We start from the raw sequence: 18,786 nt of genomic DNA on the forward strand, positions 1-18,786 counted from the left end.
CGCCGCCCTCCCCGCGCCCGCCGCGCGCGTCCTCACGCGCCTCAACGTCAGCGCTTTTCGCCCCTTTCTGGAGACACCCCCGAGCGGCCGGCGGCGCTCATTGGCCGCGGCGTGGCAGCGCGTGCGCGGTCGGGGGCGCGGCCCCGCCCCGTCTCCCCTCAGCCCCTCCGCTCCCTGCGGGCCGCGTCAGGCGTGGGGTGCGCGGGCCGCCGGGCGGGCCCGGGCAGGAGCCGCCGCCGCAGCAGCAGCAGCAGCAGCAGCCGCAGCCGCCGCCGCAGCCGCCGGGTGGCTGCGCTCGCCGAGCAGCGGGAGGGCCGCGCCGCTCACCTCTTGGCCCGGACCGCCGCTGCCCTCCTTTCCCCGCCCGGCCGCCGCCATGGCGGAGACCGAGGAGCGGAGCCTGGACGACTTCTTCGCCAAGCGGGACAAGAAGAAACGGAAGGAGAAGAGCAGCCGAAGTGCCGCCGCCGCTGCCGCCTCTAGCGCTTCTAACGCCGGCTCCAACGCGGCGGGCGCGGCCGCGGGGACCCCGCGACCGACTGAGGGCGGCGGCTCCGGGGCCGCCGCCGCCTCCAGCGCCGCCGGCGGCTCCTCGGCCAAGGCGGCGAGCAAGGTGCGGGCGGGGAGGCCGCGGGTTCCTGCCGGCAGGGGGCGCCGCCTCCGCCCGGCCATGCGGCGCCCGGGGCCGTGCGGGGCTGGCGGCGCTCCCGGCCCCGCCCCGGGGCCGCCGGGCGGGCGCTGCCGCTGCTTCTGTTACTGCCGGCGGGGTGGGGGGAGCCTTAGTCGGCAGTCCTTGCCCTGGGGGAGGCGAGAAAGCTGCGCCCCTTCCCGCTCTGCAGCTGCGGCTTAGCCCGGCACTCCCTCCCAGGTTTCTGGGTGTTGAGGCTGGAACCGGAGGTTTGCGTCAGGTGCCACCTGGGGCTGTGCAGCGTGGCATGTGGACCTTGGCGATAAGATTCCCCCGGAGTCCGCCGAGCACTATTCCTCGTTGCCAGGCGAGGTTTTGCTGCCAATACGTTTTTTCGGGGGTTTGGGTTTTTTTTTTTTTAGTTCTTTTTTTTTTTTTCTTTTCTTTTTTTGTAGCGAATTACAGTGAAACCATGAGAATGCAGGAGAAGCTTATGAGTTAGTAGCTCTCTCTGTTTCTTCCTCTGCCCTTGTTCTTCCTGTCCACAATATCAGCACTGAATTAATGAAATTTAAACCAGAAGTAGTTATGAGAGCTCTAATGCTGTATATTTTTAAACGAATATTAACAAATACTCTACTATGTCCTGATGGTTTTACATTGTGGCGCTTGACACGTGCATTACCTTTGTTATACATTTATCTGCTGTAAACCGGACAGATAGGACCTAAAAAATCACTTGTGCCTTTTATCTCTATTTCTGGTTTGCTTTTTTTGCCTCTTGGTGTTTTCCTTTGGAGGCCTCAGCATGTAGTAATCTGAGGATGCATTCCCTGTCTTACTGCTACCAGTCGAATCTTTACCCCTATGACATTATACTCTCAGAGTATAAAAAGATGGCTTGTGAAAGGGTTTTTGGAAGTTAGATACCTAGCTTCCTTCATGCTTACATAGCGAATCAGCGATTTAAGGATATTATCTTGTTAGGCTAGATTGATACAAGAGTTCTAATGCTGTATATTTCAAAATGAATTTTTAGAAATACTCTCCTGTTTCCTGTTGTTGTTTAGCCTGGGGAGCTTGACAGGTGCAGTAGCTTTCTAAGTAGATAAAGGTCAGTGCTAATCTTTCAGCTGCTCTTCTGCTCACTTGCTTGCAAAATATCTGGCTTTGACTAAAGCTAGTACTTGGATTAGAAACAAAAGTATTTAAATGTGAAAGGTATGTTAGCTTGGAAATTAGTGTTTCCATGGAGATGGGAATGTAAGAAAACTAAAAGATTTTAGAACTGTAGACTGCTGCTCTTCCAGAAGACTGAATCTTCAGCAGGCAGTGCAGTTAACATGAGGTCACTTCCTACTTCTGCTGTTACTCTAATGCAGGTCAAAGTTTTTCTGATGGAGGCTTACTGTGAAGGAGAGCCTACCACAGGGCTCTAAAAGCAGCTTTATTCTCAGCTGTTCAGTGGAAAGGGGACTGTACCTTTGGCAGACTTTGCTCACAAGGTCTTCCTATTTGGAGGAATATAACTGCATTTCACATAGAGTGTAAGAATTAGGTAAACTACTAATTAAGCTGTGTGTGTCTTAAAGCTGGGACTGGGAACATGGGAGGACTGTTTATCTGTTCTGGTCCATTTTTAGTCTGCCTTAATAATCCCAGAATCTCCTGATGACACAGTAGGATAAAATTGTCTCCACTTAGGTGAGTCCCTCTTTCCCCAAACTCACTCCCATTTTAAAACCCTCAAGTGGTTCTTTTGAAAGATACACATATTTTGTGTACTAAGATTGCTGTGGTTTTGAAGCTGACCTTTCTACTGTTAAGAAAACACTGATTAGGAAACAAGGCTGTGAATATGAAAAAGTCGAATGTACTATTATTAATCTTTGTCATAAATCCACTGTAAGGTGTTCCAAATGTTTTTTTTTTGTTTGGCTCATGAAATAGGTGATGGAAAAGTGTATTTAAAGCTTTATGTGCATTCAAGCTGTTGCAAAAGCCTGCTGTTAGTGAAAGGGAGAGGTCTTGCTCTTGTGTTGCCCTGTCATGACTGCACGGTCCTGTTCCATACTTGGTTGTTTCTTGACTTCCTGATGTGTTTTTGCTGAGGTGATGTGGTTTTCTTTCACTTGAATGACTTTGCTGGGGCATTTCTTAGCTGTTCTTGTGAGTTAAAGTCAGCTCTCAGGTGCATCCCAGGTGACACAGTAATTTAGGGGATGAGGGTGTGCAGTCCTTTCCCCTCTTGGCAGCAGGGCACACAGTTTGGTTTCTCCTGGAACTGTACCTTCACCCTCAGGTTTTTTTTTAGTTATGTTCTTCTTTTCTACTTTGGTTACAGAGAAAGTGATAACTTATATTTTTCTCTTCTTACAGGAAGAGGATGATTGGAAGGAGTTTGAACAAAAGGAAGAAATTGATTATAGTGGTCTTAGAGTTCAGTCCATGCAAATAAGGTACTACTTTTTCTTCTTATTTTTTCTTTAGTATAATCCTTACCAATGTTTAAAAATGATGTATTTTTTCTTCAGAGCTGCTTCCATGGAGTCCAGTTAAAGGGAGGTTTGATATGTTTCTGATAGTACACAAGTTTGCCACTGGGTAATTCAACTTTGACTAGTCTCTGCCAGTGTTCTCTTTATTTTCTAAATCTGTTCATACTTTAGATCTATCTGTTTTCTTTGGGACTCAGGATTTTTTATTAAAAATGCTTAACATTCTGCTCCATAAAGATAATCAAGTAGGAATTTCTCAGAGTAGTGCAGGATAGTAATTCCCACTGAATCATTTGACCACTATAAGGATATCTGACTCGATCTACTCAGCATCTTCACTTGAGAAGCAAATTCCTGAACCACTGCACTTGTATTTCAAAAAACCAAAAATACAGTTGGTAAAAGAAGTGTCTCATGATAAGATCCCACAGGATTGCGTTTATGAATCTAATCCACGATTCTTAGTTTTTTTCATTAGACTTTTCCTATTGTTTGGTGCAAAGTAAGTCTATTTATGTCTGTCCTGGTTAAAAAAAAACTTTCATCAGGTCAGAAAAAGGGGTTTTATGACCTCAGTTGTAGACTGAGAATGTCAGATAATCCTCATTGTCCAGGTATTGATGTTCCAAATGATGTCAGCTTAAAATCAGCCTACCTGTAACCTGTGCAATAGATGCTTTCTTCTGTTTGAGCAGGTCTGACATTTCTGGAATTATTTACTCTTTTGGATCATAGCATTTCCCCCACTCCTTTCAGTTAACTAGTCCTTTGGGCCATTTGCATTAATTTGTTCCACAAGCTGTCCATGGCATTGAAGTGTCTGATTAGACAACCAGTGAGCTGTAGCTTGACTGACTGCTGGTGCTGTTTGACTGAAAAGCCTCTACTTTGGTTTTCCAGACAAAGACCAGCATTCCAAATATTTTTTCATACTGTGGCAAATTTTCAGGCATGTGGAAGTTTTTGCCACAGGATTTTGTAACCTTTCAATTAATGGATTCAAGGGAAGAGTGAAGAAGTAAATGGAAGGAAAAACTCATTAGAGCTTATAAATTATCCATCTCTGGAAGTCGCTTTGATGAAACAAAGATACAGAGTGTCTGGTGGAGGTGGGATGCTCCCTGTGCTTGCTCTGTTGTAGTTAAGTCTGTAGACAATGCTTCTGACCATCATTTAAAATAAGGTGTTTAGGCTCTTGGGCCACCTTGCAACTATGGTTGTTACTATGTTTGGATGAACAGTGAAAGGCCATTTACAGGCATTTTTTTTTTCTGTTCTCTGACCATTACTTACACAGAAAGCTTACACAGATCATGATTAGTAGGATTTGGTGTATTATAAACTTCTGAATTCACACGTTGCTGCTTTTGAGATCAGTGTCTTGATTATTTTCAACAACCTCACCTTCCACATCGGTCCTACTTTACCACACAGCTTTCTGTAGTAGCTTTGGCCAGTAAATTATTTTGTGTGTCTGACTATATCTATGCAAAATAAAGTAGTCTAAATAAAATACAGCTGAGCTTTTGCACTGAGTCTGTATTTTAAAAAAATACTTTTTTTTCTTTTTTCTTTCTATTTTTTTCTTTTTGTTGCCTGCTTTAAGAAAAGAGATCTGAGTTTGTTTGTAGATTGTATATTACCCATACATATAAGGGTGTTTCTTAGGGGGTTGTGGTTATAGGAAAAGTGAGCTCAGGACTTGTTTTCTTTCAGCACTATTCCACTATTTCTTCCTCTTGACTAGAGCATTTTATGGAAGCCGGACTTGTAGACCTTTCCTGCTTTGTCTTGTCATCCCTTCCAGATGCTTGACTGTGTTAGTAAGAAAAAAGCCTTTCTGCTCAAAATACGATGCCAATTTTTTTGATCACTTTGTTCAGGTTGAATTTTTTAAAATTATTATTCTTTTAGGAGCTTTTTTCCTTTTCAGTTGCTAAGCTATGTAGCAGCATGCCAGAAATTTTTCAGATGGAATTGTTAATACAGTGATTACAGGACTAATGTAGTCTAGTTTAATTTAGTATCTTCAGCATAGCAGCCATGAAATCTTGTCTTAGGGGATTGTGTAATCTCTGGCAAATCTTAAGCCTCTGTAAGGTGCTACCGATTATTTTTCTCTTACAGTGAAAAAGAAGATGATGAAAGTGAAAAAAGAGAAGAACCTGGTGACAGTTGGGAAGAGACTGGTGGTAGTGGTGGTGTAGACAGATCATCTGGTCCTTGGAACAAGTCAGCTCCTGCACCAGCCCCTGTCGTTGAACCAATTGGTAAATTAAATTCAGACTTGTTTTTTTTTTTTCAATCAGAAGTGCATTAATTGTTGAATTAAGCTCAGTGGGTAGAGCTCAAGGAACAGCTCCTGTTCAGGCACCCTTTAATGAACTAATGGCTGTTTTGGCATGCCAGCCATCAAGGAAATCTTTGTGTCAAGGGATCTGAGGAACAGAATTTAATTTCAAGTATCTTTTAGATACTTTAAAACACATATGGAAGGATTTCAAATTCAAAATGGGGGAAAGTATTCTGTCTTTGCAGGAGATCCCTCTGTTATGCAGTCTGTAGAACACCTGTTGGAAACATTTCTGTTGATCTAAAAATGCTGCTTTAACACTTCAGTGGATGTTCAGCCAGTATCTGATCTATTGTGGCCGTTAATAGCACACTTTTCAAATCGGTTCTTAAAATGTTGAGAACATGACATTGCAAAATTGATTCTTTTTACTAGGATAGGATTTAGTTTTTTTATTAAGTGTAGTTTATTAGCATCAGCGGAGATAAACTACTTAGTTGTCCTCTGAGTTCAGAGTATTATTTTCCAATGAGAAATTAATTAAAAAATAGCCTATGTTCTTTCTCGTTTGTAAAGGAGGTAAACTTAATTAGTGTTATTTCATCTTAGATTTTTACCTTAAGTGCAAACTATTTGGGCAGTCCCCTCTGCATCTGGAGAGGTGTTTTAAATAAGATTTGGCATCTATATAATTATGTGTTCTGTTTTAAATGTGTATAAATTGTTGCTAATAAATTGCAAATGAGAAACATGAAGTCCTCATTACTAGTTTGGATTCCCTAAGCTTTGTGAGATGATACGCTGGAGCCATGTTTCAATTTGACTGAGTGTAGGTTAAGTTAGGTGACATCTGATTTCCTGCCTTTTCTAAAACTTGCTTCCAAAACTTAAAAGATGGAAAAACATACTTGTAAGATTCTTTTCATTTCTTCTTTGTGGAGTTCTGTTTGTGTGTTGGTTGTTTTTGGGTTCTTTTCAGCTATGAATGAAGCCTTGTTCTCATGTGTGAATCTTGTTGTTTTTCCTAGTTACAGAAACTCCAGAACCAGTGCAGACTGGTGGCGTGTACCGGCCGCCAGGTGCCAGGGAAGGCGGGCGGCCACGGAGAGCACAGCAAGGACCACCAGAGATCTACAGTGACACGCAGTTCCCCTCACTGCAGTCCACTGCCAAGCTCGTAGACAGTCGAAAGTAAGTGCATTCCACTGATTCCCCAAGAGATTTCTAACTGCCTTCTCTAAGTTTTCATTTTGTCCTAGTGCTTAAGCCCGAATCTTTCCATAGAGGAAACAAATAACTAAGGGGTGGTAAATGTATTGTCCAGCTCTGTTCCTATGAAATAACTTTCATAGGATGTAGCCCAGTGAGATAGCCAAACAAGACTGCTGATTGTGTTCTTTGATAGCTGAAGGATTTCGCCAAATATTTCTGCTGTTGACAGCATCTGCTTCCCTCAGATGCTAGACTAGCCATGGTGAGGCTCTGTGTTACTTCCTTCAGCAGACAGATGTAGGAAGTCCTGAGCTTGCAGCCTTCCTGTTAGAGATGTGGAAGTGGTTTAACTGGAGGAGTGCAATATAACTACAAATCAATACACTTGCTGTTTGAGCTGTGATTTACAGAGATGAGCTCCCCCAGTTTTGCTGAAGTCTTTTGTATTATGTGGTCCTGAAGACTCTGGTCTCACCCTATCTTTGAATCCTGATTTTCCTATAACCTTATTCCTAGTAGAAGAGATGGCTAGGCCAGTACCTAATTCACTTGGGGGATTTGGGATGGTTTTTTGTTATTGTTTTTTTTTTCCCTCCTGCTTGTTATATTACTGTCTAATACAGCTTAGGAGAAGCTTTGTTTCCTCTGTGTATTTTTTTGGTGTAGCAAAGGAGACATGCTCTTATTGATGCTTTGTGATTTGAATGGTGCAAATTGAGCCAAGAGGAAATTCTGAATGAGTGTTCTAGAAAATTACATCTGCTTTCTAGAACCTATTTTTCATAAATGCACTTAAATTTATTTTGAGACTGTTAATGTAAACTGTACTAGGTGATGAGCTTATTTTGGAGATAAGGTTTTAAAAGATTTGCTTGGGAATATTTAGGTGTTCTGTTAAACTCTAGATCTTAGTGTTTGTTCTGTGTTTGTAATGTTTTTGTTGGGATGGGGTGGAAATGGACTAGAAATTCAAAATTCACAAGTTAGTGATAAGATATTTACTGATTACATTTATTTTCCCATAGGGATAAAGAAATGGAGAAGAGCTTTGAAGTAGTAAAATACAAATCTAGAGGTAGGGATGAGGTCTCAAAAAACCAGGCACTTAAACTTCAGCTAGACAACCAGTATGCTGTGCTTGGGGATCAGTAGAGCTGCACACACATTACAATTAAGGAATGCTTTTTTGGTAACCCTTCTACTAAGGTAACTAAACTACAGCTAACAGCTATGATGAACGTGCCACCTTATTTCTGCTGGATCTACTGCAGCAAGTGCAGACTGCTTTGACATAAGTGATTGGTTCTCCTGCACTATGGAAGCATAATATGTTGCAACTTCTCCATTGGATATGGGGCAAATTAATGTAAATGATTGAACAAGAGTCATCAGTGTGCTTTAATTGCTCAGAAAGATACCTACAGCCAGTGGTCATATCAAAATCTTTTTATGTTCAGATACTGAGCCTTCGTAAAGGTTGACTACCTCAGACTTGATGCACTCATTGTGGACACCATGTGGATCACAACTTCTGGAAGAGAAGGTTACAGCTGTTTTAGTGGCCATCTGAAACTTGAAACCAGCTCTACTGGATTCCTGCCAGAAATCCTGCAGAAGTCAGCCATTTGGTTCCAATTTGCTATGACAAAGATTTAAGTGACCTTAATGACAAACCTGTTCATTCCCCTTCTGAGGAATCCTGTCATGTGTAGCCATAGCCTACTAGAGACTGCTGGAGCGTCCCATACCACTCATAGTATCCAAGTACAACAGAGCTGTAGTTTGTTTACCTTTCTAGAGTGCTGTACGGAAGTAACTGCAAAACAAATTAAAACTCATTCAGTATCAGATTTGAGGAATGATGGGTTTGAATGGTTTGTTTGCATTTGCCATTTTCTGAGTTGTCCAAGTACTTTTTTTTTTCTATCCACAAAAGAAATGCCTGCCTTGCTTCTGATATCAATTTGCAGTATATTTAAATAATGGTAAAATGTTGTAGTGAAATAGGGTTTTATTTTGGTTTTTGTCATGAAGTTTGTCTTTCTCACCCTAAAGCACTAAGACTTAGCATTTTGATTTGACACAGAGGTATCCAGACTCCCAACTACAGTCTTCAGAACTTGTCCTTTAATAATGAGACATGTGGCAGTAGCTATACTAGATAAAAACTGTCTTCTATCAAAAACAATTATTTGTTTATTGAGGAGTGATGCTTACTTGATAAACAGAAAAACTTAATATACAGAGAGATAACTAAAGCTGGTAAGCCTGATTTGTTTGGCTACTTCTGTGAATCATGCAGCTGTCTGAGGCAGCAGTCCTCCAAGTATAACTCATAAATGGTGTTTATTCACAGTCAGAAAGTTTGGTAATGGTGGAAGGCAGTGACTTCTTAAAGTTACTTAATTTAGTGGAAGTAGGCAAAATGGCACTGGTACACTAGGAATATAGGACATTACCTGTAACTGTTTCAGTGAACCAAATCTGTCAAGTACCAGAAGTGTTCTGCTGTAACTGTTTTTCTCTTCTCTGAATTTTTACATCAGAAGCAAAATGAAGTACAATAGCGGTGTGCTCCAGTGTTGAGGTTTCTCAGAGTAAATGCCAAAAAATAGACCCAACATCCACAAGAGTTGCCAATGGCAAGAAAAACAAGGGAACAAAACAAAGCTTGCTTATGTGTGTCAGAGTACTGTGTATGTGTAGAAGATAAGGATAGTTCAGGAATCACCCAGTTGGGTTCCCTTTGACTAACTGCTGACTTGCTTTAAATTTACTTCTCTGAGGTCAATGCAGATTTTGCTGTTGACTTCAGTGGGGCTGGGGTTTCACCTGGTTCTTTTGAGCACAGACTAAAACTGGCCTTGCCCTTGCAGAGTTAACTGTCCATAAAAATTCTGCTAGAAGCTGCTATTAAAAAGAGGGCTCAAGAGAGTATTCCTAAAGTTGGAGACTTCATTTGGAAACAAAACCCCACTGAAAGACTGATACCAATACCTTGGACTCTGAGCCATGTATCTTCCTTGAAAATCCATTGTTGCCAGCAAAAGTGTTGTTGTCACAATTTCTGTGGAATTCATGGTAAATGGACATGTCACTTGATGGGGTAGAAAGATGTGAAGTCTTATGCTTTTCCTGTTGCTCTGAAGAGATTGCAATCACTAATGCACATGAATAGAGTTTTAGTCTCCTCTGTGAAGGGTAGATGAGACTGTCCATTGTACCACCTATATTTGAGGGTTTTGGGCATGAATCCTGGCAGTTCAAGAAAACCCTGTAAAAGTTTCAAATCAAATAAAATGGAAATACACATGGATTCTGGAGTCTAGTGAGTCTTTACATTTTAGTTTGAGCTCATGACTGTACAATAGCAGAGGAAACAGCATTTGGATCTCTTCAGGGATAGGCCTTGGAGCGGGCAGTTGTCCTTATGGTCAGGTGGACTGTATTTCAGAGCTTATAGCAGTGCATATCAATAAAACTTTTATTTATACATAGAAGTTTAGTTCGCTACTTGGCACAGTGTCTTCTTGCTCCCACCATAGAGGACTGGTTTGAGATTGTGAGTTGAGTATGAATAAAGCTTTGATTTGCTTTTCACTTAAAAGTACCTCTGCTGAATTAAAAAATGGGGGGAAAAATTTAACCTCTGCATAGCTGCTATTGCTGGAGCCCATCGGGTACTGATAACTAAAGGTGTTCCTCTGGGGGCTTCTCTCAAGCATATCATTCCAGTTTCTTTCTGGAGGCATAAGGAAAAAAGTCGGAAATGCAGCAGATTTCTGTAGTACAGAACGTTAAAATGTTTTAAAAGAAGTGTTTCTTGTGTTAAGTATAGCTGCCAGCAGCTATCAAAATGCCAGTTGTCAGTTTCTTCCTTGTAATTGCTCTGCATGCGTGAAATTCTGAGTCAGTCTTCTGCAGAAGCTTTGGAGACTCTTGAAGTCCAACTTTATCCTGGTTTGTTGTTGCTTTCATTTGAGGCATGCTAGGAATGTCCTTTTCATTCCTTCAAAATGCTTGTTGAAGGCTTATTCCATAAATGAAGGGTTGTCAGTTGTAGAAATGAGATTCTAGATACCAGTCCATATAATGGAGTTGTGTGCCACTTCAGGGACTCCGTTGCATGTGACATGCTTTTATGGTGCGTTGCTTGTTAATTCCCAATTTAAAGGTTCTGTTTTACTTTCTCTGGCTGAAAATAAAACATAGCCATAAAGTTACCAATTTGCTGGTAGAACATGGAAGTGTCCAGTGCTTACTGGGAAAAGAACAGTTTGGATTTGTGTTTCTCAGTGACACAGTCTGTATTTAAGGATGTTAAAATGCTAAAACCCAGGTAATTTTAATAAAGTTGGACTTCCCAAATGCCTACTGCAGGTATCTGGAATCTGTATTTACTTGAGCTGATGATAAATATAGGAGATGATTAGTTTTGCCCCTGCCCTTCTCTCCGATTTCAGCTGTGTCATGTTCAGCCTTATTCACAAATGAAGAGGAATTGGCAATTAAAAATTACTGTCTCCTGTTACTTCAGTTTTGTATTTGTGACTAGCTTTACCAGTCATGTCCACAGTAACTTAGATGAATTTTTAATGGTAGCAATTGTGCTAGAGGCCTGACACCACAGGGAATAGGGCTTTTGGTATTTGACTGCATGTGTCAGCTCTTGGAAACTTTGACCACACCATGGCTGAGACCCCTGTATTGTTCAGGTCAAGTAAACATAATATAAATTTGATTGGGCTGCACATCTTTGGAGTTTGCTTATCTGAGCTTTTGCAATAGTTGTAGCTTTTGCCTTTCTAATTTCTGCCTGTTTGAGCAGTTTTAAACTTGCTCGTGGTTTTCTTTCAAATACCCTAACTAAAATGGAGCTGGGTTTAATAGGGCTTCATGTGCTTAAATAAGATTGCTTACTTATAAAGTAGCAATATTATTCTCTCCAATATTGACATGGTCAGAAATTTATTCCTCATTGGCCCAAGAAGTTAAATTATACCAAAACCATCTTGAGTACTATATTATCTTTATGAACAGTCATAATCCAGGTTTTGTTGCTGGACTGTAACTTAGTTCCCAAATTCTCTCTCGCTGTTTTCAGCTTTTAATGTTGCAACTTGTTTTTAATGATAAATAGGGGCTTTTATGTGGCAGTATAAGAAAATAATTGTGTACTTCAGGTATATGAATTAAGTATGTACAGAGGGGATGAAATCTGACATATAAGTGCAGATAAACTCCAGAAAAAGTTAAAAAGACAGCTTGTCTGTATTGAGGTTAATAGGAGAGCCTGCAAGCTCTAGCAGATGGAGGAAGAAATGACAGCACAAAACATAACTGAGGAGTTTAAGTCATTACAATTGTCTATCTACAGTTTGGATTCTCAAGCATCACCTGTAGTTCTGCCATGTTTTGTTTGAAGTGAAATAGAGCAGGAAGGAAGATTAATAAATGAATAAATTAGGGAGAGTGGAAATTATACAATAAAACATAGGTGTTGTAAGAGAGAGGGATTAGGAGGGCTGTTTTCTAAATGATAGCTTTAAGTGCATAGCCTGAGGCAGGGAGTGGAGTGTCAGATGTTGGATAGTATAAGTGCTGTGTGGGTAGGCACTGTTTGCACAAGTGACAGATTCATCTGACTTTAAATCAGCAAAACTGTTTAAAGTTCAGTACTTCGGGAAGGCAGCCCATTTTATTTCTTCCTTTCATTGAATTGGGAGAATGTGTTTAGAGAGAAGGTAGGATTTTGCATTGGTATGAAGCTGACCTGTTGTCTAAAGAGAGAACTGAGGACAAATTTCAAGATGGCTCAACAATCCTCTTAGGAAATAAATTGTGTATTTAAGAAAATTATTTTTCACTTCTGCACGCTTAAAGGCTGAGATACTGTTTCAAATAGCTATGAAGACTTTTTTTTAATGAAGTAATTTCTAAATGGTACATACATCATGGGTTTATCTTCAGTTGCTTAAGAGTATGTGTGGATGCAGCAAGGTTAATGAAGTTCAGTGTTCACTTCAGCAAAGTTCTACTTAGCCAGAATACAAATACCAGAAACATATCACAGTATTAATGAGTCACCAGGAGAAGTAGTGTGTCTGGAATATTGGATTGGAAAGTGTCATCGTAACTGTGTGCACTAAAAAGAAGCCAAGCCCATTTTGTACCAAGAGCATGGGAAGCATGGGACCAAGAGAGTGGGATTTGGCCTAGGTTTTCTACTGAGCTGCTATGTTCAAGTAATTTAGTTTCACTTTGCCTCAGTTTCCCCAGCTGTACCAAAATAACCAACAACCTACCTCACAGGGATGTTGTGAGGCCAAAGCTGTTCTTTGTCAAGGGCTGGGGCTGATGGAAGGTTCTACAGAGGACTAAAAATCTTTATTAAAAGATCTTTATATTAGCTTTTATTATAGTATTTTAATACTACTTTGGCAAAGGCTTATTTCTATGGAATGTAATATACATCCTATTTAAGTATTATGTAATTTGACTTCTTTTAGTATGTATGAGTAAGGAAAAAGTTCAGGCTGAGCACTCAACTGGTATTTCCTCTATTCAATTATCTGTGCAACCCAAATGGCATATTAATATAAGGCTCTTTGTTTTTTATGTGGAACATATAAAAATCAATATTGCTTTATTTTGTAAACCCCATGACTGAAATAAAATCCTGCTCACAGTTGATAGCCATTTCTTATAATGTGGCTGTTTTAAAGTTTGTTCAAATCATGTGAACCAGAAGTGTTCACTCCTGATACTAAGGGGTATTTTGTCATAGGAATGTGTTTTTCTTCTCCTCTCCATGTGTAAACTCTTTTTTTTGCTCTTCATTCTTTCCCTTACTTAAGTTGAAGTGCCATGCAGATTCAAGGGAAATAGGGAGAGAGAATAATCTTCAAAACTTGTAAAATCTGGTATTAAGCCAAATTGTAGAGGAAGGGAATGAACAAAAGGGAAGTAGTTGGCCATGGAGGGGGGTTTATGAAATAAAGGGAAGAAATTATCAAAAACCTAAGTGTGAGTGAGATAAGCAGAATAGGTAAGAGGAAGGAATACAGATACAGCAGAGGCAATTATCCTACTTATTATCTCCTGATTTATCAGCTGCAGCTGAAGTAACATGAAGTAGTAACTTACAAATATGCCTTTGTCTGCTTTTGCTGGTGATTTCAAGGTTCGTTGCTCAGCTTTTACAATGGGCTTCAAATAGAATCAGAGAACAACACTATGGTGGCCTGCATGCAGACAAATGAGAGCTCTGGTAGGTCCTGGACAGAAATGAGGCCCAGCAGTTACCTTCTCTTATTGACATTTTTATCACTGCAGCACCTCTAAGACAGTTGTTAATGTGCATCAGCTGTGACAGTTCTCTGTCAGAAATTATTAAACTTCAACAAACTGTGGCAGTTGCTTCAGAGAAAACATTTAACTAGCTGAATAATAAGCACTGCAGAATAACATAGGGCTTTTTGGAATACTTATGATGATGATGGTAACAAGTGAAATTAAGGTCCATATATTTATTGGTAGGTGTCTTAAAATGACTTTCAAGTATGTATCTTACATGGTGGGAAGGAGAATTGCTTTTAAGATGTTTGTCATCTGTCCCCCTATTAACAAATAAACTACCTTAGTTTTACTGTCCTTCCAGATCCAAGGAACTGCTTCTACCATTCTCTTACCACTTTCCTGCCTTATTTTTCTAATATGTCACTTTTTTTAAGGTGCTGAAGAAACAGCAAATATTCATTGAGATTATCACCTCTAAGAGAAATAGATGCTGTAATATTTTTCTGTATTGTTCTGTCTTTAATACAGCCTAACATCTTATTCGCTTTCTTGACTGCAACTACACAGTGAGCAGATGTCTTCATCAAGCTGCCCATGGTGATGCCTAGATCATCCCCTTGAAAGATCACAACTAATTCAGACTCATGTCACAACTTCTACCAGAGCATGTATGGTTTAAAACTTTTCCAGTATTGTCTTGGTTTTTCCTATTAAGAACTCACCTGCCACTGATTTGCCAAATTTACAGAGTCATTTAGAATATCATAGCAATCACCATCAACCCAGTAACTTCCATGGGGATTGGCTTTTGCCATATGATGTACTGAAGTCTTCAGTTTCCTGTGTATAATCCACTCTTCTGGTCACTGAGTAGCATGGCAAGCTCTTACTGATTTTTGCTCAATCTGATGTTTTCTATTCCTTTTAATGTCTCCTGTCTTCTGTACTGAATTTCCATTCTAGCTCAGAGCAATGAAGTCATCACATTACATCTGTGTGCTTTATTTCAAGTAACTTGCCTACAGAAAACTGTTAGTTAAAATATTGTCATAAGCTTCTTTTCTAATTAAAACAAACCACTTGTTCTGTATATCTTTCAGAGTATGTACTTTACAGAAAAGGTATTCAAACCATAAAAACTGGCTGATACAATAGAACAAATTTATTGAGAAAAATGCAAAATATGCATATGGTCTCCCAGAGTTTAACTTCATTGGTTTCAATTGATTTATTTCTGTCACACAAGGTCAGTTTCATTAACATTTGATTTGAGATCAAATATTTGGGATCATTTGACATCTAGGTGTGACAGCCAGAATCAAGTGCCATTGAACAAGCCCCATATAAACTTGTTTTAAATTTCTGAGTAATTCTCTTCTTTGTGCCAGAGATGAAGCAGATGCATTACAATTACTTAGTCTCTGACCAGCAACCACATGAGCTCAAGCCATGCTCAATCTAACATACCTGGGGTAGTATTTAACTGGATATTGAAACTGCATTACAGTATTTGAGATGAAGCAACACTGGAAGGCAGGCTCAGTCTTTGTGGTTTGTTTCATCTCTTCATGCTCATCATCTTGTGCTTTAAAGAGCATGGAGCTGTAAATGATGTTGTCTTTAACCACTGACTGCATTTCCCAGTCATGTTATGTTTACAGATACTAAGGATGGGTCATAAGGGCAGACTCAAACCTGGTAGGATATACAGCCTGGCCCTTGAGAGCTGCATTACCTCAGTTATCAGAGTACCACATCCTAGAGAGCAGCTGCCTTCCAGTACTAATGCTATACTGGGTTGAGAACAATGTACCTTGGATTTTGCATCCAAATATCTGTATCTGTTAGGTGTTCTATTACAGTAGTACTCTGTCAACAAACAGTTGTGGCTGCTGGGAATTGATTAAGTTGGCCATGGGGAGTTGGGAGTTTTTTACTTTTTGAGGATGTGGAGGGGAAAACAGCAAATTAATCTGAGTTGTTAAAATGTAATACTTCTTAGCCTCTCCCATGCCTTGAAGCCTCACCTCTGCTGGTACTCACCAAAGCCCTGTCTTGCCACTGTAGCTCAGTACTGTTACTTACTAACTGCCCAGTAACCTTCAGGACTGACAAGTTCTTTGACCGTGCACTGTGTCTCTACTCTGGGAATTGGGGAAAAAGGCAAAGTAGCTTTGGAAGCTGGCATGACAGTGTTTTCTAGGTAATGGGCTCTGCTCAGTGTTTTTCCTGGAACTCAAAACTCAGCAAAAAATCTCTTGATTAGACCTCTCTTTGCCCTAGAGTATCCTCTCCTTCTTCTTTTCATCTACCTTATTACCATGCCAAGGATTTCTTAGTCAGGTGCCTGAATTATTCACCACTTACTTAGAAAGCAGCACACAAGAACTCCTGAGTCTTGATCATGCTGCATTGTTTTTGTCAGGGCTGAAGTATCACAAACATTGCAAAACTGCCTAGCAAGTAAATGCAGTCTCCTTGAAGAACTGAAACCTAGAGAGCCTCAAAGGCTACGCAGGAGCTGAATTCCCACAGAGTACAGCAAAAGGGAGGCATTAGCACTGTTCACAGTATAACAGAGCTCAGCTATGGAAAGGAGTAGGGTTGCGTGACTGGTAATGCTCTAGCTTAAATAAAACTGTCTTACCTGGACAGCAGGATCTAGCCTAAAGCATTTTAATTTTTTTTTTAATGAAGAGATTACTGAGGGAAGAATTGTAAGAGGATCTCTCTCTAAGTCAAAAGGGAAAAAAACCAACCTGAATTTGTTTTCAACAGCATACTAGAATGCCTCAGAACCAGACATAATGTGAAGAAATTATGGTAATTGTGGGCTCAGTGTAGTGCAAAAAAAAAGAATTATACTGTCTGGCTGGGAAAATGGTTTGGCTAGGAGCCTATGGAGCACAGCAGAAACTGTTTCAGCAGAGTTCAATATGATCTGTTTCTGAGAATCCCTGTGTGGCCCCCACAGTTAACACAGGAACCTAATGGTGCCTGTATATTTATATAATTGTGTTAACAGTCATAACTTAAGTCCAAAACCTGAGCAATATATATTTTTGTCAGTAGATTTTTTTTTTACCCTGGTTTACCTATCATGGCTTCTGCATATGACAACTTCTAACTGTGCAGTGCACACACCTGTTGTCCTTTTGTCCCATGGTAGAGTAATGGTATTCAAAACTCTGTAAAGCACTTTCATGATGTTTCCTGTGAAGAAAGCTGAAGAAAATAAATTTATCTGAACAGCAACAACTGAATTTCCATCTCCCAGGTTTGTCATGCTTGTGTTGTGTTCCCCTGTGTGTGGCATACAGACAGTGGTGCTGGATGTTCGAGGCCCAGCGCAGAAGAGAAGCTGGCTCTGGCTGGAACAGCTGCTTTTTGCTTTTGTTCACCCAGCCCTCCCTCACTGTCCTGCCTCAGCCCTGGCTTTTAACCAGTGTCCACAAGGGCAGAGAACACTGGAGAACATGTAGCACTCAGATCCCAGGTTACTGGTTTCACTGTGGGTTGGTATGTGCCTGATTTAGCTGCCCTCCCTTCTGCCCTGCCCCAGGATTCACAGCAGCTGCAGGAACTGTGTGGCTCCAAGACTTCATTTAAAGCTTAAGTTAAGTGGGTAAGGGAATGGGTTTTTATCTATAAAGTGAGAATACCAACACTGCCCTTCCACAGCAGCTTCTGGGGACGGGGAAGAAAAAGTCACAGGAACCTTAACTCTTGCCTAGTAGTACTCACACCCATTTCAAATGCCTGCAACGAAAAGCAGCACTTCAGAGGTAGAACAGTGAAATACACAGTTAATTCAAAGTTAAAGTTAATTCAAAATGTGATGTAAGGCACTAAGAGCAGCATTATTTTCAGTATGTGGACTTGGAACAATTTGGAGATGTTTGATGCCCACATATACCAAAAGGCATCACGCTGTTATTAAAAAAAAAAACCAAAAGCAGGTGATAAGACTGCAGTCACTGCAGCTCAACATTGCAGTCTTGTCACAGCCAAGACCCCAGTGATAGGGGCACAGATTTCACTTCTTTAAAAGAATCAAATCCCTCACATTCATTCTAAATCCCTTCTGACAATTCCTTCAGGTCATCCTGATGGCAGGTTGCAGAGCTCACTGACAAAAGATCTGCTGCACTAAAGTAGGAAATCAGAAACACAAAGTACAGCCTTGCACATAAAGACAAGCTGATTTCCTGTTTTCTCTCACCTGGAGACCCCACAGCTCAGGTGCCTTGTCCCTTCCCCAAGCAGCAAAAGGTTTGTTCTACCCAGCTCAGAGTGAGTCTCCAGGTTGCACAGGGCTTAAATGCTTGTAGCTCAGTCTTGGATCTGCAACAAATACCAATGCAAACCCTTTCTAGAAAAGAATATTCAGCAGCTAGAAAATAAACATAAAATACACCTTGGCCTTCAAAACAAAAAAGAAGTAAATTAAATAGACTTCAGTGTTACATGTATTCTTCCAGACAACTCCACTGGTCCTGTGTAACTGGATGCTGTGCTCTTCTGTTCAAACTGACTGTAGTAATCCCAGGTGCTTAAATACAGTTCTTCAGGTTCCATGAGAGCACTTTTGCCCAGACTAACACAATGCACTCACATATGTTAAGTTCCATAAATGAAGACCCAGACCCACTGTTACTGAAAAGGTCAAAGACTTAGTCAAGTATTCTGGTTGTCTGACTAAGAACATTTCCAGCTGCCAGAAACTGAAGTCTTTGTCTGACTCTGGATCCTGTCACAGACTCAAATAGGGAACATGGTCAAGACAAACTTCAGCTCTTGGGTAACAGAATTGTTTCTACAGTTGCTGAACAGATTCATTAGCATTCAGAAAGGCA

At 40.7% G+C, this 18,786-nt stretch overlaps 1 protein-coding gene across 4 annotated transcripts; it reads left to right on the top strand.

The window, feature by feature from the left end:
• The first annotated feature begins 244 nt into the window (after positions 1–244).
• Positions 245–17,193, top strand: CDV3 (CDV3 homolog). Of its 4 annotated transcripts, XM_053934915.1 has the most exons (6): positions 245–613; positions 3,008–3,087; positions 5,254–5,396; positions 6,448–6,610; positions 7,657–7,706; positions 8,089–13,326. In XM_053934915.1, the coding sequence occupies exons 1-6, from the start codon at positions 377–379 to the stop codon at positions 8,103–8,105; spliced, it is 690 nt and encodes a 229-aa protein (XP_053790890.1). In that variant the 5' UTR covers positions 245–376; the 3' UTR covers positions 8,106–13,326. The 4 variants fall into 4 exon arrangements, with proteins under 4 accessions (XP_053790890.1, XP_053790898.1, XP_053790880.1 ...); XM_053934923.1 differs by lacking the exons at positions 7,657–7,706; positions 8,089–13,326 and adding an exon at positions 14,459–17,193; XM_053934905.1 differs by having other exon boundaries at positions 7,657–13,326.
• The last annotated feature ends 1,593 nt before the right edge of the window (positions 17,194–18,786 follow it).

The sequence above is a fragment of the Vidua chalybeata genome, chromosome 1 (genome assembly GCF_026979565.1).
Source record: "Vidua chalybeata isolate OUT-0048 chromosome 1, bVidCha1 merged haplotype, whole genome shotgun sequence".
Classification (NCBI taxonomy): Eukaryota; Metazoa; Chordata; class Aves; order Passeriformes; family Viduidae; genus Vidua; species Vidua chalybeata.